The 22,444-nt window shown below is 46.8% G+C and overlaps 1 protein-coding gene across 3 annotated transcripts in view; it reads left to right on the top strand.

Annotated features, from left to right (window-relative positions):
• The window catches only part of grip1 (glutamate receptor interacting protein 1), a 187,460-nt gene that overhangs the window by 15,726 nt on the left and 149,290 nt on the right, over nt 1-22,444 (top strand). For all 3 annotated transcript variants that reach the window (XM_046296809.1, XM_046296808.1, XM_046296807.1), the window contains exons 2-6: nt 2,878-3,013; nt 6,830-6,975; nt 14,937-15,020; nt 17,722-17,797; nt 20,315-20,460. In XM_046296809.1, coding sequence (XP_046152765.1) covers nt 2,910-3,013; nt 6,830-6,975; nt 14,937-15,020; nt 17,722-17,797; nt 20,315-20,460 — 556 coding nt within the window. In that variant the 5' untranslated portion in view covers nt 2,878-2,909. The remainder of the gene's footprint in view (nt 1-2,877; nt 3,014-6,829; nt 6,976-14,936; nt 15,021-17,721; nt 17,798-20,314; nt 20,461-22,444) is intronic.

Below are 22,444 nucleotides of genomic sequence, written 5' to 3'. Positions count from 1 at the left end.
CCCTGTCCTCTGATATTCTCCAGACAGACACAGAGACATCCACAACCCTGTCGTCTGATAGTCTCCAGTTGGACAGACACAGAGACATCCACAACCCTGTCCTCTGATAGTCTCCAGACAGACACAGAGACATCCACAACCCTGTCCTCTGATAGTCTCCAGTTGGACAGACACAGAGACATCCACAACCCTGTCCTCTGATAGTCTCCAGACAGACACAGAGACATCCACAACCCTGTCCTCTGATAGTCTCCAGACAGACACAGAGACATCCACAACCCTGTCCTCTGATAGTCTCCAGTTGGACAGACACAGAGACATCCACAACCCTGTCCTCTGATAGTCTCCAGACAGACACAGAGACATCCACAACCCTGTCCTCTGATAGTCTCCAGACAGACACAGAGACATCCACAACCCTGTCCTCTGATAGTCTCCAGACAGACACAGAGACATCCACAACCCTGTCCTCTGATAGTCTCCAGACAGACACAGAGACATCCACAACCCTGTCCTCTGATAGTCTCCAGTTGGACAGACACAGAGTAGTGCACTATCTTGTCTAAAGTAGTCCACTATATAGGGAATAGTGCTCTGGTCTAAAGTAGTGCACTATATTTGGAATAGGGCTCTGGTCTAAAGTAGTGCACTATATAGGGAATAGGGCTCTGGTCTAAAGTAGTGCACTATATATGGAATAGCGCTCTGGTCTAAAGTAGTGCACTATATAGGGAATAGGGCTCTGGTCTAAAGTAGTGTACTATATAGGGAATAGGGCTCTGGTCTAAAGTAGTGTACTATATAGGGAATAGCGCTCTGGTCTAAAGTAGTGTACTATATAGGGAATAGGGCTCTGGTCTAAAGTAGTGCACTATATAGGGAATAGGGCTCTGGTCTAAAGGAATGTACTACATAGGAATAGGGCTCTGGACTAAAGTAGTGCACTATATAGGGAATAGTGTACCATTTAGGACATTTCCTTTTATGTTGCTGCTGAAGTGAGATGTGATGTGTCTGTGTGTTTTATCTGGAGCCTGAGGACATGGAGGAAACCAGCAACTAGCTCTCTGTCCTACCTACCATCACTATTTATGGACTGACTGAGAGGAGAGGAGAGATATTTCACACTGTTCCTCAGTGAAGAGAGGCTGAGAGGTGGGGAGAGGAGAGAGAGAGAGGAGGAGTAGAGGAGTGGGAGAGGAGAGAGAGAGAGGAGGAGTAGAGGAGAGGGAGAGGAGGAGAGTAGAGGGAGAGGAGAGAGAGAGAGCAAGAGGAGAAGAGAGAGAGGGAGAGGAGAGAGAGGAGGAGGAGGAGAGGAGAGAGAGGGCGAGGAGAGGAGAGAGAGGGGGAGGAGAGAGAGAGACAGAGAGAGAGGGAGAGGAGGAGGAGAGAGGGAGAGGATGAGGAGAGAGAGAGAGAGAGAGAGAGAGAGAGAGAGAGAGAGAGAGGAGGAGAGAAAGAGGAGGAGGAGAGAGAGAGGAGGAGGAGAGAGATGGAGAGGATGAGGAGAAGAGAGAGGAGGAGGAGAGAGGGAGAGGAGAGAGAGAGGGAGGAGATAGTGAGAGAGAGAGACGGGGAGAGAGGGAGAGACGGGGAGAGAGAGAGAGAGAGACGGGGAGAGAGAGAGAAAGAGACGGGGAGAGAGAGAGAGAGACGGGGAGAGAGAGAGAGAGAGACGGGGAGAGAGAGAGAGAGAGATGGGGAGAGAGACGGGGAGAGAGACGAAGGGAGAGAGAGACACAGGGAGAGAGAGAGACACAGGGAGAGAGAGAGAGACAGGGAGAGAGACACAGAGAGAGAGACACAGGGAGAGAGAGAGAGATGGGGAAAGAGACGAAAAGAGAGAGAGAGACAGGGAGAAAGACACAGAGAGAGAGAGACAAGGTGAGACACACTGAGAGAGAGAGACACAGGGAGAGAGAGAAAGAGAGAGATGGGGAGAGAGAGAGAAAGAGAGAGAGAGAGAGAGATGGGGAGAGAGACGAAGAGAGAGACACAGGGAGAGAGAGAGAGAGAGAGAGAGCGAGACAAGGTGAGAGACACCGGGAGAGAGAGATAGAGAGAGAAAGACACAGGGAGGGAGAGAGAGAGACGGGGAGGGAGACGATGAGAGAGACACACAGGGAGAGCGAGATAGAGAGAGAGAGAGAGATGGGGAGAGAGACGAAAAGAGAGAGGTAGAGAGAGAGAGAAATACACAGGGAGGGAGAGAGAGACAGGGAGAGAGACACTGAGAGAGAGACACACAGGGAGAGAGAGAGAAAGACACAGGGAGGGAGAGATAGAGAGAGAGACAGTGAGAGAGACACTGGGAGAGAGAGACACAGGGAGAGAGAGATAGAGAGAGAAAGAGAGAGAGGGGAGAGAGAAAGAGAGAGAGAGAGAGAGACACAAGGAGAGAGAGAGAGAGAGAGAGAGAGAGACAAGGTGAGAGACACAGGGAGAGAGAGGTAGAGAGAGAGAGAAAGACACGGGGAGGGAGAGAGAGACAGGGAGAGAGACACTGAGAGAGAGACACACAGGGAGAGCGAGAGAGAGAGAGAGAAAGAGAGAAAGACACAGGGAGGGAGAGATAGAGAGATAGAGAGAGAGACAGGGAGAGAGAGAGAGAGACACAGGGAGAGAGAGAGATAGAGAGAGACACCATTCAACCATTCATCTAGCCGCTGCTTCCTTCCTGATAAGGAGTTGAGGACAGCGTGTTGACAGTCCTTTTCAGAGGAGGAGTTGAGGACAGCGTGTTGACAGACCTTTTCAGAGGAGGAGAGGACAGTAGGAAGGATCTCGTGTTCTGCATCATGTTGGGCCCTGTTCGGTCTCCGCACCTCTCTCATCGCCTGTCCCTCTTCCTCCCCTCTTCCTCCTCTCCTCTCTCAGATGAGTTTAAGGGCTCCAGTGTTGTAGAGTTAATGAAGAAAGAGGGAACCACACTCGGCCTCACTGTGTCTGGGGGCGTTGACAAGGATGGAAAACCTCGGGTGTCCAACCTGCGCCAGGGAGGCATCGCTGCTAGGTAACACACACACATGTCCAGCATCACACACACACACACACACACACCTACATACTCTATACACACACACACCTACATACGCTATACACACACACACCTACATACGCTATACACACACACACACACACACACACACACACACACACACACACACACACACACACACACACACACACACACACACACACACACACACACACACACACACACACACACACACACACACACACACACACCTACATACGCTATACACACACACACACACACACACACACCTACATACGCTATACACACACACACACACACACACACACCTACATACGCTATACACACACACACACACACACACACACACACACACACACACACACACACACACACACACACACACACACACACACACACACACACACACACACACACATACGCTATACATACGCTATACACACACACACACACACACACACACACACACACACACACACACACACACACACACACACACACACACACACACACACACACACACACACACACACACACACACACACACACACACACACACACACACACACATATACAAATACCTCTGCAGCTGCCTCACCACACACAGATTCAGAGCTGCCTCACCACACACAGATTCAGAGCTGCCTCACCACACACAGATTCAGAGCTGCCTCAACCCACACAGATTCAGAGCTGCCTCACCACACACAGATTCAGAGCTGCCTCACCACACACAGATTCAGAGCTGCCTCACCACACACAGATTCAGAGCTGCCTCACCACACACAGATTCAGAGCTGCCTCACCACACACAGATTCAGAGCTGCCTCACCACACACAGATTCAGAGCTGCCTCACCACACACAGATTCAGAGCTGCCTCACCACACACAGATTCAGAGCTGCCTCACCACACACAGATTCAGGGCTGCCTCACCACACACAGATTCAGAGCTGCCTCACCTCCCCTGCTGTCTCTGTGTACGTCAGAGAGAGAGGAGTGAAGGACTATATGACTACATGTAGCTGTGAGAGACAAGAGGAAGAGAGACAGAGAGGAGAGAGACAAGAGGGAGAGAGAGAGAGAGAGGAGAGAGAGACAGAGAGAGAGAGAGAGAAGATGGAGAGAGAGAGAGAGAGACAAGAGGAAGAGAGACAGAGAGGAGTGAGACAAGAGGGAGAGAGAGAGAGAGGAGAGAGAGACAGAGAGAGAGAGACAAGAGGGAGAGAGAGAGAGAGGAGAGAGAGACAGAGAGAGACAGAGAGAGAGAGACAAGAGGAAGAGAGACAGAGAGGAGAGAGACAAGAGGGAGAGAGAGACAAGATGGAGAGAGTGAGAGAGAGAGAAAGACACAAAGAATTAAAAAACAAATCCAATTTTGATAAACTCCCATATCTACTGGGTGAAATACCACAGTGTCCATCACAGCAGCAAGATTTGTGTCCTGTTGCCACGAGAAAAGGGCAACCAGTGAAGAACAAACACCATTGTAAATACAACCCATATTTATGCTTATTTATTTTAGAGAGAGAGAGAGACAGACAGAAAAAGAGAGAGACAGACAGAAAGAGAGAGAGAGACAGAGAGACAGACAGAGAGAGAGGGGTAGAGGGAGAGAGAGGGAGGGAGAGAGAGAGGGGAAGAGGGAGAGAGGGGAAGAGGGAGAGAGAGAGAGAGAGAGAGGGAGGGAGAGAGAGAGGGGAAGAGGGAGAGAGAGGGGGGTAATAATTGCCTGAATCCTTGTGGGTTTTCCTACTGCTTGTATAATATTAACATCCCTTCTGAGAGGCAAGAAAACACACGATATTGTTTGTTTTGTTGAGCGTGTGGATTGTATAGAAAGATAGGAAGGGTATGTGTGTGTGTGTGTTCAGTGTGTGTGTGTGTTCAGTTTGTGTGTGTGTTCAGTTTGTGTGTGTGTTCAGTGTGTGTGTGTGTGTGTGTGTTCAGTGTTTGTGTGTGTGTGTTCAGTGTTTGTGTGTGTGTGTGTGTGTGTGTGTTAGCTATATAAATGGATGCTGTTTAAAACACCACTCTCCTCCCTCCTGTCAGCTGCTGACTGGTTCATTGAACTCACAGGTCACATCTGATTCCTCCTTTTACACGCTCTGACAACTGGTCCTCTCCATCACACTGATAGAGAGAGAGAGGGGTGTAGGGATGAGAGAGAGAGAGAGAGAGAGAGAGAGAGAGACACAGAGAGACAGAGAGACAGAGAGACAGAGAGAGAGAGAGAGAGAGAGAGAGAGAGAGAGAGAGAGAGAGAGAGAGAGAGAGAGAGAGAGAGAGAGAGAGAGAGAGAGAGAGAGAGAGAGAGAGAGAACCACTTGGCCTGTCATTTATACAAATCGATGGAAAGTGGTGTTGGGAGAAAAACATACAACATTTTTAAAATTAATTTCACAAACAACGTGTGCTGTTAAAATTGGCAAAAAACACACACATTTCTTCCCACAGGGCTGTGGGGTGAGACAGGGATGCAGCTTTAGCCCCACCCTCTTCAACATATATATCAATGAATTGGCGAGGGCACTTGAACAGTCCGCAGCACCCGGCCTCACACTACTAGAATCTACTATGTCTACTGTTTGCTGATGATCTGGTGCTTCTGTCACACACTCACTCTCTGTGTTTCTCCTCGTCTCCTCGTCTCCATATCTTTCTCTTTCTGTGTTTCTCCCTTCTCCTCGTCTCCATATCTTCTCTTTCTGTGTTTCTCCTCGTCTCCATATCTTTCTCTCTCTGTGTTTCTCCTCGTCTCCATATATTTCTCTCTCTGTGTTTCTCCTCGTCTCCATATCTTTCTCTCTCTGTGTTTCTCCCATCTCCTCGTCTCCATATATTTCTCTCTCTGTCTTTCTCCTCGTCTCCATATATTTCTCTCTCTGTGTTTCTCCCTTCTCCTCGTCTCCATATATTTCTCTCTCTGTCTTTCTCCTCGTCTCCATATATTTCTCTCTCTGTGTTTCTCCCTTCTCCTCGTCTCCATATATTTCTCTCTCTGTGTTTCTCCCTTCTCCTCGTCTCCATATATTTCTCTCTCTGTGTTTCTCCTCGTCTCCATATCTTCTCTCTCTGTGTTTCTCCTCATCTCCATATCTTCTGTCTCTGTGTTTCTCCCTTCTCCTCGTCTCCATATCTTCTCTTTCTGTGTTTCTCCTCGTCTCCATATCTTCTCTCTCTGTGTTTCTCCTCGTCTCCATATCTTTCTCTCTCTGTGTTTCTCCCATCATCTCGTCTCCATATCTTCTCTCTCTGTGTTACTCCTCGTCTCCATATCTTTCTCTTTCTGTGTTTCTCCTCGTCCCCATATCTTCTCTCTCTGTGTTTCTCCTCCTCTCCATATCGTTCTCTCTCTGTGTTTCTCCCTTCTCCTCGTCTCCATATCTTTCTCTCTCTGTGTTTCTCCTCGTCTCCATATATTTCTCTCTCTGTGTTTCTCCCTTCTCCTCGTCTCCATATCTTTCTCTTTCTGTGTTTCTCCTCGTCTCCATATCTTTCTCTCTCTGTGTTTCTCCTCGTCTCCATATCTTTCTCTCTCTGTGTTTCTCCCTTCTCCTCGTCTCCATATATTTATCTCTCTGTGTTTCTCCTCGTCTCCATATCTTCTCTCTCTGTGTTTCTCCTCGTCTCCATATCGTTCTCTCTCTGTGTTTCTCCCTTCTCCTCGTCTCCATATCTTTCTCTCTCTGTGTTTCTCCTCGTCTCCATATCGTTCTCTCTCTGTGTTTCTCCCTTCTCCTCGTCTCCATATCTTCTCTCTCTGTGTTTCCTCCCCTCCTCTATCACACCATCCATCTCTCTGTGTAGGAGTGACCAGCTCAACGTGGGCGACTACATCAAGTCTGTAAACGGGATCAATCTGACCAAGTTCCGTCACGACGAGATCATCAGCCTGCTGAAGAACGTCGGAGAACGTGTGGTTCTAGAGGTGGAATTCGAGCTGCCACCTGTCTGTGAGTTCTACTGTTTTAGGACCAATAAATTATACAGTCCTTCATAGTCAGTGATACATTATGTTGATCTGATAGGTTCAATAGATACATTATGTTGATCTGATTGGTTCAATAGATACATTATGTTGATCTGATTGGTTCAATAGATACATTATGTTGATCTGATTGGTTCAATAGATACATTATGTTGATCTGATTGGTTCAATAGATACATTATGTTGAACTGATTGGTTCAATAGACACATTATGTTGATCTGGTTGGTTCAATAGATACATTAGTCCTGTTGATCTGATTGGTTCAATAGATACATTAGTCCTGTTGATGTGATTGGTTCAATAGATACATTAGTCCTGTTGATCTGTTGATCTGATTGGTTCAATAGATACATTAGTCCTGTTGATGTGATTGGTTCAATAGATACATTAGTCCTGTTGATCTGTTGATCTGATTGGTTCAATAGATACATTAGTCCTGTTGATGTGATTGGTTCAATAGACACATTAGTCCTGTTGATCTGTTGATCTGATTGGTTCAATAGATACATTATGTTGATCTGATTGGTTCAATAGACACATTATGTTGATCTGGTTGGTTCAATAGATACATTAGTCCTGTTGATGTGATTGGTTCAATAGATACATTAGTCCTGTTGATCTGATTGGTTCAATAGATACATTAGTCCTGTTGATCTGTTGATCTGATTGGTTCAATAGATACATTAGTCCTGTTGATGATTGGTTCAATAGACACATTAGTCCTGTTGATCTGATTGGTTCAATAGACACATTAGTCCTGTTGATGTGATTGGTTCAATAGACACATTAGTCCTGTTGATCTGATTGGTTCAATAGATACATTAGTCCTGTTGATCTGATTGGTTCAATAGACACATTAATCCTGTTGATCTGTTGATCTGATTGGTTCAATAGATACATTAGTCCTGTTGATGTGATTGGTACAATAGACACATTAGTCCTGTTGATCTGATTGGTTCAATAGATAGATACTAATCAATATAATTGGATGAGTATAGAGTCAAGCTGGATGTATACCAGATGAAACTGGAGTCCTGAAGCCCCACAATTCCTTTGTACCTTTCCAGAGCTGTTTTACACGGAGTTCAAAGCCACCTTTACCAAACACATCTCACCTCGGTGTCTTTTCCTTTCATGTCTCCTCTCCCTGATGCAGAGCTTTACATTCAGACAGACTGTGTAATGATGTCTCCTCTCCCTGATGCAGAGCTTTACATTCAGACAGGCTGTGTAATGATGTCTCCTCTCCCTGATGCAGAGCTTTACATTCAGACAGGCTGTGTAATGATGTCTCCTCTCCCTGATGCAGAGCTTTACATTCAGACAGGCTGTGTAATGATGTCTCCTCTCCCTGATGCAGAGCTTTACATTCAGACAGGCTGTGTAATGATGTCTCCTCTCCCTGATGCAGAGCTTTACATTCAGACAGGCTGTGTAATGATGTCTCCTCTCCCTGATGCAGAGCTTTACATTCAGACAGGCTGTGTAATGATGTCTCCTCTCCCTGATGCAGAGCTTTAGATTCAGACAGGCTGTGTAATGATGTCTCCTCTCCCTGATGCAGAGCTTTACATTCAGACAGTCTGTGTAATGATGTCTCCTCTCCCCTGATGCAGAGCTTTACATTCAGACAGACTGTGTAATGATGTCTCCTCTCCCTGATGCAGAGCTTTACATTCAGACAGGCTGTGTAATGATGTCTCCTCTCCCTGATGCAGAGCTTTACATTCAGACAGGCTGTGTAATGATGTCTCCTCTCCCTGATGCAGAGCTTTACATTCAGACAGGCTGTGTGATGATGTCTCCTCTCCCTGATGCAGAGCTTTACATTCAGACAGGCTGTGTAATGATGTCTCCTCTCCCTGATGCAGAGCTTTACATTCAGACAGGCTGTGTAATGATGTCTCCTCTCCCTGATGCAGAGCTTTACATTCAGACAGGCTGTGTAATGATGTCTCCTCTCCCTGATGCAGAGCTTTACATTCAGACAGACTGTGTAATGATGTCTCCTCTCCCTGATGCAGAGCTTTACATTCAGACAGGCTGTGTAATGATGTCTCCTCTCCCAGACAGGCTGTGTAATGATGTCTCCTCTCCCTGATGCAGAGCTTTACATTCAGACAGGCTGTGTAATGATGTCTCCTCCCCCAGGCTGTGTAATGATGTCTCCTCTCCCTGATGCAGAGCTTTACATTCAGACAGGCTGTGTAATGATGTCTCCTCTCCCTGATGCAGAGCTTTACATTCAGACAGGCTGTGTAATGATGTCTCCTCTCCCTGATGCAGAGCTTTACATTCAGACAGGCTGTGTAATGATGTCTCCTCTCCCTGATGCAGAGCTTTACATTCAGACAGGCTGTGTAATGATGTCTCCTCTCCCTGATGCAGAGCTTTACATTCAGACAGGCTGTGTAATGATGTCTCCTCTCCCTGATGCAGAGCTTTACATTCAGACAGGCTGTGTAATGATGTCTCCTCTCCCTGATGCAGAGCTTTACATTCAGACAGGCTGTGTAATGATGTCTCCTCTCCCTGATGCAGAGCTTTACATTCAGACAGACTGTGTAATGATGTCTCCTCTCCCTGATGCAGAGCTTTACATTCAGACAGGCTGTGTAATGATGTCTCCTCTCCCTGATGCAGAGCTTTACATTCAGACAGGCTGTGTAATGATGTCTCCTCTCCCTGATGCAGAGCTTTACATTCAGACAGACTGTGTAATGATGTCTCCTCTCCCTGATGCAGAGCTTTACATTCAGACAGACTGTGTAATGATGTCTCCTCTCCCTGATACAGAGCTTTACATTCAGACAGGCTGTGTAATGATGTCTCCTCTCCCTGATGCAGAGCTTTACATTCAGACAGGCTGTGTAATGATGTCTCCTCTCCCTGACTGTGTAATGATGTCTCCTCTCCCTGATGCAGAGCTTTACATTCAGACAGGCTGTGTAATGATGTCTCCTCTCCCTGATGCAGAGCTTTACATTCAGACAGACTGTGTAATGATGTCTCCTCTCCCTGATGCAGAGCTTTACATTCAGACAGACTGTGTAATGATGTCTCCTCTCCCTGATACAGAGCTTTACATTCAGACAGGCTGTGTAATGATGTCTCCTCTCCCTGACTGTGTAATTATGTCTCCTCTCCCTGATGCAGAGCTTTACATTCAGACAGGCTGTGTAATGATGTCTCCTCTCCCTGATGCAGAGCTTTACATTCAGACAGACTGTGTAATGATGTCTCCTCTCCCTGATGCAGAGCTTTACATTCAGACAGGCTGTGTAATGATGTCTCCTCTCCCTGATACAGAGCTTTACATTCAGACAGGCTGTGTAATGATGTCTCCTCTCCCTGATGCAGAGCTTTACATTCAGACAGACTGTGTAATGATGTCTCCTCTCCCTGATGCAGAGCTTTACATTCAGACAGACTGTGTAATGATGTCTCCTCTCCCTGATGCAGAGCTTTACATTCAGACAGACTGTGTAATGATGTCTCCTCTCCCTGATGCAGAGCTTTACATTCAGACAGGCTGTGTAATGATGTCTCCTCTCCCTGATGCAGAGCTTTACATTCAGACAGGCTGTGTAATGATGTCTCCTCTCCCTGATGCAGAGCTTTACATTCAGACAGGCTGTGTAATGATGTCTCCTCTCCCTGATGCAGAGCTTTACATTCAGACAGGCTGTGTAATGATGTCTCCTCTCCCTGATGCAGAGCTTTACATTCAGACAGGCTGTGTAATGATGTCTCCTCTCCCTGATGCAGAGCTTTACATTCAGACAGACTGTGTAATGATGTCTCCTCTCCCTGATGCAGAGCTTTACATTCAGACAGGCTGTGTAATGATGTCTCCTCTCCCTGATGCAGAGCTTTACATCCAGACAGGCTGTGTAATGATGTCTCCTCTCCCTGATGCAGAGCTTTACATTCAGACAGGCTGTGTAATGATGTCTCCTCTCCCTGATGCAGAGCTTTACATTCAGACAGGCTGTGTAATGATGTCTCCTCTCCCTGATGCAGAGCTTTACATTCAGACAGGCTGTGTAATGATGTCTCCTCTCCCTGATGCAGAGCTTTACATTCAGACAGACTGTGTAATGATGTCTCCTCTCCCAGACTGTGTAATGATGTCTCCTCTCCCTGATGCAGAGCTTTACATTCAGACAGGCTGTGTAATGATGTCTCCTCTCCCTGATGCAGAGCTTTACATTCAGACAGGCTGTGTAATGATGTCTCCTCTCCCTGATGCAGAGCTTTACATTCAGACAGACTGTGTAATGATGTCTCCTCTCCCTGATGCAGAGCTTTACATTCAGACAGACTGTGTAATGATGTCTCCTCTCCCTGATGCAGAGCTTTACATTCAGACAGGCTGTGTAATGATGTCTCCTCTCCCTGACTGACTGTGTAATGATGTCTCCTCTCCCTGATGCAGAGCTTTACATTCAGACAGACTGTGTAATGATGTCTCCTCTCCCTGATGCAGAGCTTTACATTCAGACAGACTGTGTAATGATGTCTCCTCTCCCAGACTGTGTAATGATGTCTCCTCTCCCTGATGCAGAGCTTTACATTCAGACAGGCTGTGTAATGATGTCTCCTCTCCCTGATGCAGAGCTTTACATTCAGACAGGCTGTGTAATGATGTCTCCTCTCCCAGGCTGTGTAATGATGTCTCCTCTCCCAGACTGTGTAATGATGTCTCCTCTCCCTGATGCAGAGCTTTACATTCAGACAGGCTGTGTAATGATGTCTCCTCTCCCTGATGCAGAGCTTTACATTCAGACAGGCTGTGTAATGATGTCTCCTCTCCCTGACTGTGTAATGATGTCTCCTCTCCCTGATGCAGAGCTTTACATTCAGACAGGCTGTGTAATGATGTCTCCTCTCCCAGACTGTGTAATGATGTCTCCTCTCCCTGATGCAGAGCTTTACATTCAGACAGGCTGTGTAATGATGTCTCCTCTCCCTGATGCAGAGCTTTACATTCAGACAGGCTGTGTAATGATGTCTCCTCTCCCTGATGCAGAGCTTTACATTCAGACAGGCTGTGTAATGATGTCTCCTCTCCCTGATGCAGAGCTTTACATTCAGACAGGCTGTGTAATGATGTCTCCTCTCCCAGGCTGTGTAATGATGTCTCCTCTCCCAGACTGTGTAATGATGTCTCCTCTCCCTGATGCAGAGCTTTACATTCAGACAGGCTGTGTAATGATGTCTCCTCTCCCTGATGCAGAGCTTTACATTCAGACAGGCTGTGTAATGATGTCTCCTCTCCCAGGCTGTGTAATGATGTCTCCTCTCCCTGACTGTGTAATGATGTCTCCTCTCCCTGATGCAGAGCTTTACATTCAGACAGGCTGTGTAATGATGTCCCCTCTCCCTGATGCAGAGCTTTACATTCAGACAGGCTGTGTAATGATGTCTCCTCTCCCTGATACAGAGCTTTACATTCAGACAGGCTGTGTAATGATGTCTCCTCTCCCTGATGCAGAGCTTTACATTCAGACAGGCTGTGTAATGATGTCTCCTCTCCCTGATGCAGAGCTTTACATTCAGACAGGCTGTGTAATGATGTCTCCTCTCCCAGACTGTGTAATGATGTCTCCTCTCCCAGACTGTGTAATGATGTCTCCTCTCCCAGACTGTGTAATGATGTCTCCTCTCCCAGGCTGTGTAATGATGTCTCCTCTCCCAGACTGTGTAATGATGTCTCCTCTCCCAGACAGGCTGTGTAATGATGTCTCCTCTCCCAGACTGTGTAATGATGTCTCCTCTCCCAGACTGTGTAATGATGTCTCCTCTCCCAGACTGTTTAATGATGTCTCCTCTCCCAGACTGTGTAATGATGTCTCCTCTCCCAGACAGACTGTGTAATGATGTCTCCTCTCTCAGACTGTGTAATGATGTCTCCTCTCCCAGACTGTGTAATGATGTCTCCTCTCCCTGACTGTGTAATGATGTCTCCTCTCCCAGACTGTGTAATGATGTCTCCTCTCCCTGACTGTGTAATGATGTCTCCTCTCCCTGACTGTGTAATGATGTCTCCTCTCTCAGACTGTGTAATGATGTCTCCTCACCCAGACTGTGTAATGATGTCTCCTCTCCCAGACTGTGTAATGATGTCTCCTCTCCCAGACTGTGTAATGATGTCTCCTCTCCCAGACTGTGTAATGATGTCTCCTCTCCCAGACTGTGTAATGATGTCTCCTCTCCCAGACAGACTGTGTAATGATGTCTCCTCTCTCAGACTGTGTAATGATGTCTCCTCTCTCAGACTGTGTAATGATGTCTCCTCTCTCAGACTGTGTAATGATGTCTCCTCTCCCAGACAGACTGTGTAATGATGTCTCCTCTCCCAGACTGTGTAATGATGTCTCCTCTCCCAGACTGTGTAATGATGTCTCCTCTCCCAGACTGTGTAATGATGTCTCCTCTCCCAGACTGTGTAATGATGTCTCCTCTCCCAGACTGTGTAATGATGTCTCCTCTCTCAGACTGTGTAATGATGTCTCCTCTCCCTGACTGTGTAATGATGTCTCCTCTCCCAGACTGTGTAATGATGTCTCCTCTCCCTGACTGTGTAATGATGTCTCCTCTCCCTGACTGTGTAATGATGTCTCCTCTCTCAGACTGTGTAATGATGTCTCCTCACCCAGACTGTGTAATGATGTCTCCTCTCCCAGACTGTGTAATGATGTCTCCTCTCCCAGACTGTGTAATGATGTCTCCTCTCCCAGACTGTGTAATGATGTCTCCTCTCCCAGACTGTGTAATGATGTCTCCTCTCCCAGACAGACTGTGTAATGATGTCTCCTCTCTCAGACTGTGTAATGATGTCTCCTCTCTCAGACTGTGTAATGATGTCTCCTCTCTCAGACTGTGTAATGATGTCTCCTCTCCCAGACAGACTGTGTAATGATGTCTCCTCTCCCAGACTGTGTAATGATGTCTCCTCTCCCAGACTGTGTAATGATGTCTCCTCTCCCAGACTGTGTAATGATGTCTCCTCTCCCAGACTGTGTAATGATGTCTCCTCTCTCAGACTGTGTAATGATGTCTCCTCTCCCAGACTGTGTAATGATGTCTCCTCTCCCAGACTGTGTAATGATGTCTCCTCTCCCAGACAGACTGTGTAATGATGTCTCCTCTCCCAGGCTGTGTAATGATGTCTCCTCTCCCAGACAGACTGTTTAATGATGTCTCCTCTCCCAGACTGTGTAATGATGTCTCCTCTCCCAGACTGTGTAATGATGTCTCCTCTCCCAGGCTGTGTAATGATGTCTCCTCTCCCAGGCTGTGTAATGATGTCTCCTCTCCCAGACTGTGTAATGATGTCTCCTCTCCCAGACTGTGTAATGATGTCTCCTCTCCCAGACTGTGTAATGATGTCTCCTCTCCCAGACTGTGTAATGATGTCTCCTCTCTCAGACTGTGTAATGATGTCTCCTCTCCCAGACTGTGTAATGATGTCTCCTCTCCCAGACTGTGTAATGATGTCTCCTCTCCCAGACAGACTGTGTAATGATGTCTCCTCTCCCAGACAGACTGTGTAATGATGTCTCCTCTCCCAGACAGACTGTGTAATGATGTCTCCTCTCCCAGACAGACTGTGTAATGATGTCTCCTCTCCCAGACTGTGTAATGATGTCTCCTCTCTCAGACTGTGTAATGATGTCTCCTCTCTCAGACTGTGTAATGATGTCTCCTCTCTCAGACTGTGTAATGATGTCTCCTCTCTCAGACGGTGTAATGATGTCTCCTCTCCCAGACAGACGGTGTAATGATGTCTCCTCTCCCAGACTGTGTAATGATGTCTCCTCTCCCAGACTGTGTAATGATGTCTCCTCTCCCAGACTGTGTAATGATGTAACTGTGGAGGTAGTGATGTGTTCATATAGTCTTTGCTCTTCTCTCCTCAGCTGTTCAGGGCTCTGGGCTGATGTTCAAAAGCGTTGAGGTGACTCTGCACAAAGAAGGCAATACGTTCGGCTTTGTCATCCGAGGTACGTGTGTGTGCGTGTGTGTTCGTGTGCGTGTGTGTGTGTGTGTGTGTGTGTGTGTGTGTGTGTGTGTGTGTGTGTGTGTGTGTGTGTGTGTGTGTGTGTGTGTGTGTGTGTGTGTGTGTGTGTGTGTGTGTGTGTGTGTGTGTGTGTGTGTGTGTGTGTGTGTGTGTGTGTGTGTGTGTGTGTGTGTGTGTGTGTGTGTGTGAAGCCGTTTGACTGGGGTACGGAGGAAAGGAAAGCGATCTGAATATGACTACAGAATATGACCTTCTAGTTGACTCTATTTACCCAGTTGGAATGAAGCTTCATTAAAACGACTAAGAACAAACTTTTAGAAATGCGACCTAAATAGCTCCCTATTCCCTACACTGCTAATGTTAGGGTCCATAGGGCTCTGGTCAAAAGTAGTGCACTATGTAGGGAATAGGGGTCCATAGGGCTCTGGTCAAAAGTAGTGCACTATGTAGGGAATAGGGGTCCATAGGGCTCTGGTCAAAAGTAGTGCACTATGTAGGGAATAGGGTTCCATAGGGCTCTGGTCAAAAGTAGTGCACTATATAGGGAATAGGGTTCCATAGGGCTCTGGTCAAAAGTAGTTCACTATGTAGGGAATAGGGGTCCATAGGGCTCTGGTCAAAAGTAGTTCACTATGTAGGGAATAGGGGTCCATAGGGCTCTGGTCAAAAGTAGTTCACTATGTAGGGAATAGGGGTCCATTTGGGAGGCACACTTAGTGAGTTATCCTCGGTCTTTGAAGAGAGGGAAGTTAACTTGAAGGTCCACGCTACAGAGATGTTGCCACAGCTCATTACTCTCCGTCATCAATTCAACAAGTGAGTTTTATTGTTGTGTCTTTATCTCCTCGCAGAGAGGAACATGAATGGATGATGTTTAATCTCCCTGGAGAGAGGAACATGAATGGATGATGTTTAATCTCCTCTGAGAGAGGAACATGAATGGATGATGTTTAATCTTTATCTTCTCGCAGAGAGGAACATGAATGGATGATGTTTAATCTCCTCTGAGAGAGGAACATGAATGGATGATGTTTAATCTTTATCTTCTCGCAGAGAGGAACGTGAATGGATGATGTTTAATCTTTATCTCCTCGCAGAGAGGAACATGAATGGATGATGTTTAATCTTTATCTTCTCGCAGAGAGGAACATGAATGGATGATGTTTAATCTTTATCTTCTCGCAGAGAGGAACATGAATGGATGATGTTTAATCTCCTCTGAGAGAGGAACGTGAATGGATGATGTTTAATCTTTATCTTCTCGCAGAGAGGAACATGAATGGATGATGTTTAATCTCCCTGGAGAGAGGAACGTGAATGGATGATGCTTAATCTCCCTGGAGAGAGGAACGTGAATGGATGATGTTTAATCTTTATCTCCTCGCAGAGAGGAACATGAATGGATGATGTTTAATCTTTATCTTCTCGCAGAGAGGAACATGAATGGATGATGTTTAATCTCCTCTGAGAGAGGAACGTGAATGGATGATGTTTAATCTTTATCTTCTCGCAGAGAGGAACATGAATGGATGATGTTTAATCTTTATCTCCTCGCAGAGAGGAACATGAATGGATGATGTTTAATCTTTATCTTCTCGCAGAGAGGAACGTGAATGGATGATGTTTAATCTTTATCTTCTCGCAGAGAGGAACGTGAATGGATGATGTTTAATCTTTATCTCCTCGCAGAGAGGAACATGAATGGATGATGTTTAATCTTTATCTTCTCGCAGAGAGGAACGTGAATGGATGATGTTTAATCTTTATCTTCTCGCAGAGAGGAACGTGAATGGATGATGTTTAATCTTTATCTTCTCGCAGAGAGGAACGTGAATGGATGATGTTTAATCTTTATCTTCTCGCAGAGAGGAACGTGAATGGATGATGTTTAATCGCCCCGGAGAGAGGAACGTGAATGGATGATGCTTAATCTCCCTGGAGAGAGGAACGTGAATGGATGATGTTTAATCGCCCCGGAGAGAGGAACGTGAATGGATGATGTTTATTCTCCTCTGAGAGAGGAAAGTGAATGGATTATGTTTAATCTCCCTGGAGAGAGGAACGTGAATGGATGATGTTTAATCGCCCCGGAGAGAGGAACGTGAATGGATGATGTTTAATCTCCCTGGAGAGAGGAACGTGAATGGATGATGTTTAATCTCCTCTGAGAGAGGAAAGTGAATGGATGATGTTTAATCTCCCTGGAGAGAGGAACGTGAATGGATGATGTTTAATCGCCCCGGAGAGAGGAACGTGAATGGATGATGTTTAATCTTTATCTCCTCGGAGAGAGAGGAACGTGAATGGATGATGTTTAATCTTTATCTCCTTGGAGAAAGAGGAACGTGAATGGATGATGTTTAATCTTTATCTCCTCTGAGAGAGGAACGTGAATGGATGATGTCGTGTCCAAACTGTGGGTTCATGTTCTGCTTTGGAATTACTGATGAGGCTAAAATGACTTTATTCAATTGCCCTTTCTGTTTCTAAATCAATAAGTCCTTCCTGCAGTGAAAGCCAATGTATTGCTACTGTGTTGCCTGTGTAGAAGTGTTATTTAAACTGTTTTCCTTTGTGATCAGGTACGACAGTATTACCTTGGTTCTTCAGTGATCTCTTAGAGCAAAAATCCTTGGTTACCGTACCCACCTGTTTGTGTGATTACTGTCTGTCGGTTTGTTTAGGAGGAGCCCACGAGGACAGGAACAAATCCCGCCCCGTTGTCATAACGACCATCAGGCCAGGTGGACCTGCTGACAGGTGAGATGTTGTATCACTGACTAGACATGAGTAGCAGATCACAGATAGTGCTGGTGTATCAGAGTCTAGACATGAGTAGCAGATCACAGATAGTTCTGGTGTATCAGAGTCTAGACATGAGTAGCAGATCACAGATAGTTCTGGTGTATCAGAGTCTAGACATGAGTAGCAGATCACAGATAGTGCTGGTGTATCAGAGTCTAGACATGAGTAGCAGATCACAGATAGTGCTGGTGTATCACTGACTAGACATGAGTAGCAGATCACAGATAGTGCTGGTGTATCAGAGTCTAGACATGAGTAGCAGATCACAGATAGTTCTGGTGTATCAGAGACTAGACATGAGTAGCAGATCACAGATAGTTCTGGTGTATCAGAGTCTAGACATGAGTAGCAGATCACAGATAGTGCTGGTGTATCAGAGTCTAGACATGAGTAGCAGATCACAGATAGTTCTGGTGTATCAGAGTCTAGACATGAGTAGCAGATCACAGTACCCCTTTGCGTACCCTCTCAAATGTTGTTTTTTGCCCTCATTGTAAGACAGAGAAGAGCTGGGAGAGGAGAGGAGAGGAGAGGAGGAGAGAGGAGAGGAGAGGAGAGGGGGAGGGAGAGCAGAGGAGAGGAGAGGAGAGGAGGAGAGAGGAGAGGAGAGGGGGGAGGGAGAGCAGAGGAGAGGTGTCCTTGCCATTAAGACGTAATGATCCAAATGAAGTGTTTAAGTGCAGGGGTGGAACCAACAGGCCCTCAGGCGTGGCTACACTGTTGCCTCAGGGACCAGGATGGAAACCTCCCTGTCTCTCTATATCTCTCTCTCTCCCTTTCCCTCTTGCTCCCTCAATCTCTCTCTCTGTCTCTCTCTCTGTCTCTCTCTCTCTCTGTCTCTCTCTCTCTCTCTCTCTCTCTCTCTCTCTCTCTCTCTCTCTCTCTCTCTCTCTCTCTCTCTCTCTCTCTCTCTCTCTCTCTCTCTCTCTCTCTCTCTCAGTCTTTCTCTCTCTCTCCTCTCTCTCTCTCTCTCTCTCTCTCTCTCTCTCTCTCTCTCTCTCTCTCTCTCTCTCTCTCTCTCTCTCTCTCAGTCTTTCTCTCTCTGTCCGTCTTTCTCTCTCTCTCCGTCTTTCTCTCTCTCTCTCTCTCTCTCTCTCTCTCTCTCTCTCTCTCTCTCTCTCTGTCTCTCTCTCTCTGTCTCTCTCTCTCTCTCTCTCTCTCTCTCTCTCTCTCTCTCTCTCTCTCTCTCTCTCTCTCTCTCTCTCTCTCTCTCCCCATCTAGCAGCACACTCCCCATCTAGCAGCACACTCCCCATCTAGCAGCACACTCCCCATCCAGCAGCACACTCCCCATCTAGCAGCACACTCCCCATCTAGCAGCACACTCCCCATCCAGCAGCACACTCCCCATCTAGCAGCACACTCCCCATCTAGCAGCACACTCCCCATCTAGCAGCACACTCCCCATCCAGCAGCACACTGCCCATCCAGCAGCACACTCCCCATCCAGCAGCACACTCCCCATCCAGCAGCACACTCCCCATCTAGCAGCACACTCCCCATCCAGCAGCACACTCCCCATCCAGCAGCACACTCCCCATCCAGCAGCACACTCCCCATCCAGCAGCACACTCCCCATCTAGCAGCACACTCCCCATCCAGCAGCACACTCCCCATCCAGTGTTTAAAAGCGTTGCCTTGGTGTTAGCATCGTCTGGAGTGAGTTTCCACCATGTTAAATCCACCAGGAGAAGTGTGGATAATCAGGATGTAGCTTCAGTGTTCACACTTCCAGTGAGGAGGAAAGGATTCCATTCTAGCGGTTGTCACAGGGTGTATCTGATAAGACCTGATCAAAGGCAGACAGCGTGGAGATTCATTTCCTGTGTCACATCATGCTGGACGGTTAGCTGTTAGCGGTTAGCTCACCTGTGGAAACCAAATATAGCAATTTATATTTTCTGTCATAGTGGAGAATTCACAGCTCACTGACTGACATCTTCTCTATCCCCCTCTCTCTCTCTCTCTCTCTCTCTCTCTCTCTCTCTCTCTCTCTCTCTCTCTCTCTCTCTCTCTCTCTCTCTCTCTCTCTCTCTCTATCCCCCTCTCTCTTTCTCTCTCTCTCTATCTCTCTCTCTCTATCCCCCTCTCTCTCTCTCTCTCTCTCTCTCTCTCTCTCTCTCTCTCTCTCTCTCTCTCTCTCTCTCTCTCTCTCTATCCCCCTCTCTCTTTTCTCTCTATCCCCCCTCTCTCTTTCTCTCTCTCCTTCCTTCCCTCCCTCGCTCTTTCTTTCCCTCTCTCCCCCTCTCTCCCCCCTCTCTCCTTCCCTCCCTCCCTCTCTCCCCTCTCTCTCTTTCTCTCTATCCTTCCCTCCCCTCTCTCCTCCCTCCTTCCTTCCCTCCCTCCCCCTCTCATTTCCCTCCCTCCATCTGTCCCCTGCCTCTCTTTCCCCTGCCTCTCTCTCCCCTCTCTCCCTCCTTCCCCTCCCCCTCCCCTCTCCTCCCCCTCCCTCCCCCTCTCCTCTCTCCTCAGGGAGGGTACGGTGAAGCCAGGGGACAGGCTCCTGAGTATCGATGGGATCCGTCTTCACGGGACATCCCATGCAGAGGCCATGTCCATCCTCAAACAGTGTGGACAGGAGGCTACGCTACTCATCGAGTACGACGTCTCCATCATGGGTACGTCATGGGAGTGTGTGTGTGTGTGTGTGTGTGTGTGTGTGTGTGTGTGTGTGTGTGTGTGTGTGTGTGTGTGTGTGTGTGTGTGTGTGTGTGTGTGTGTGTGTGTGTGTGTGTGTGTGTGTGTGTGTGTGTGTGTGTGTGTGTGTACCACTGGACTCAAGGAAGTCTAAGGAAGCAGAATCCTTCAGCCTGAGAGACTTTCCTCTGGAGAAAAAGCAACCCCTTTAGTTGACAGTTGGCTAAATATAGATAACAACCCCTTGAGTTGACAGTTGGCTGAATATAGATAACAACCCCTTTAGTTGACAGTTGGCTAAATGTAGATAACAACCCCTTGAGTTGACAGTTGGCTGAATATAGATAACAACCCCTTGAGTTGACAGTTGGCTGAATATAGATAACAACCCCTTGAGTTGACAGTTGGCTGAATATAGATAACAACCCCTTGAGTTGACAGTTGGCTAAATGTAGATAACAACCCCTTGAGTTGACAGTTGGCTGAATATAGATAACAACCCCTTGAGTTGACAGTTGGCTGAATGTAGATAACAACCCCTTGAGTTGACAGTTGGCTGAATATAGATAACAACCCCTTGAGTTGACAGTTGGCTTAATATAGATAACAACCCCTTGAGTTGACAGTTGGCTGAATATAGATAACAACCCCTTGAGTTGACAGTTGGCTAAATGTAGATAACAACCCCTTGAGTTGACAGTTGGCTGAATATAGATAACAACCCCTTGAGTTGACAGTTGGCTGAATGTAGATAACAACCCCTTGAGTTGACAGTTGGCTGAATATAGATAACAACCCCTTGAGTTGACAGTTGGCTTAATATAGATAACAACCCCTATAGTTGACAGTTGGCTGAATATAGATAACAACCCCTTGAGTTGACAGTTGGCTGAATATAGATAACAACCCCTTGAGTTGACAGTTGGCTGAATGTAGATAACAACCCCTTGAGTTGACAGTTGGCTGAATATAGATAACAACCCCTTGAGTTGACAGTTGGCTGAATATAGATAACAACCCCTTGAGTTGACAGTTGGCTGAATATAGATAACAACCCCTTGAGTTGACAGTTGGCTGAATATAGATAACAACCCCTTGAGTTGACAGTTGGTTGAATATAGATAACAACCCCTTGAGTTGAAGCTAAGGATTTTATTAATAAAACTCTCTCACACTTTCATGGTGAAACAATGGGAGAAATGGGAGTTGTCTTTTGAAATGTGTTTGTATGATAGATTAGACTTAACATGAAATGAACATACAGGTGTGTGCCTATACACAGAGCTTTACGGTATGTCCCAAGAAACAGCCTATACACAGAGATTTACGGTATGTCCCAAGAAACAGCCTATACACAGAGATTTACGGTATGTCCCAAGAAACAGCCTATACACAGAGATTTACGTTATCTGCTCGTGGAGACAATTTACATTTTCTCTCTGAGCGACCCAGACATGATACAAACAGAATGATTAAGAACCAACAGATTGCAAGCCCATTAATCCCTAATATACACCCATAAACTACACACACACACACACACACACACACACACACACACACACACACACACACACACACACACACACACACACACACACACACACACACACACACACACACACACACACACACACACACACACACACACACACACACACACACACACACACACACACAGAGAGAGAGAGACAGACACTGAAGCGATGCACAATGACGCGATGATGTGGCCAGGTTATGCTGGTGGTTGTGTGTGTGTGATGAGAAACCGCGTAACATTCCCACACAGCCAGTCTCATCAGTACGTCTCTCTCCCTCCTGGTAGGCAGATTGATGTGAGGATGGAGGGGAGGAGAGGTAGAGGGATGGAGGAGAGGAGAGAGATGGAGGAGAGGTAGAGAGATGGAGGGATACATGGATGGAGGAGAGGAGAGGAGAGGTAGAGGGATGGAGGAGAGGAGAGGT

This window comes from Oncorhynchus gorbuscha, linkage group LG14 (genome assembly GCF_021184085.1).
Source record: "Oncorhynchus gorbuscha isolate QuinsamMale2020 ecotype Even-year linkage group LG14, OgorEven_v1.0, whole genome shotgun sequence".
NCBI lineage: Eukaryota > Metazoa > Chordata > Actinopteri > Salmoniformes > Salmonidae > Oncorhynchus > Oncorhynchus gorbuscha.
This window is presented reverse-complemented; position numbering and strand designations above follow the sequence as displayed.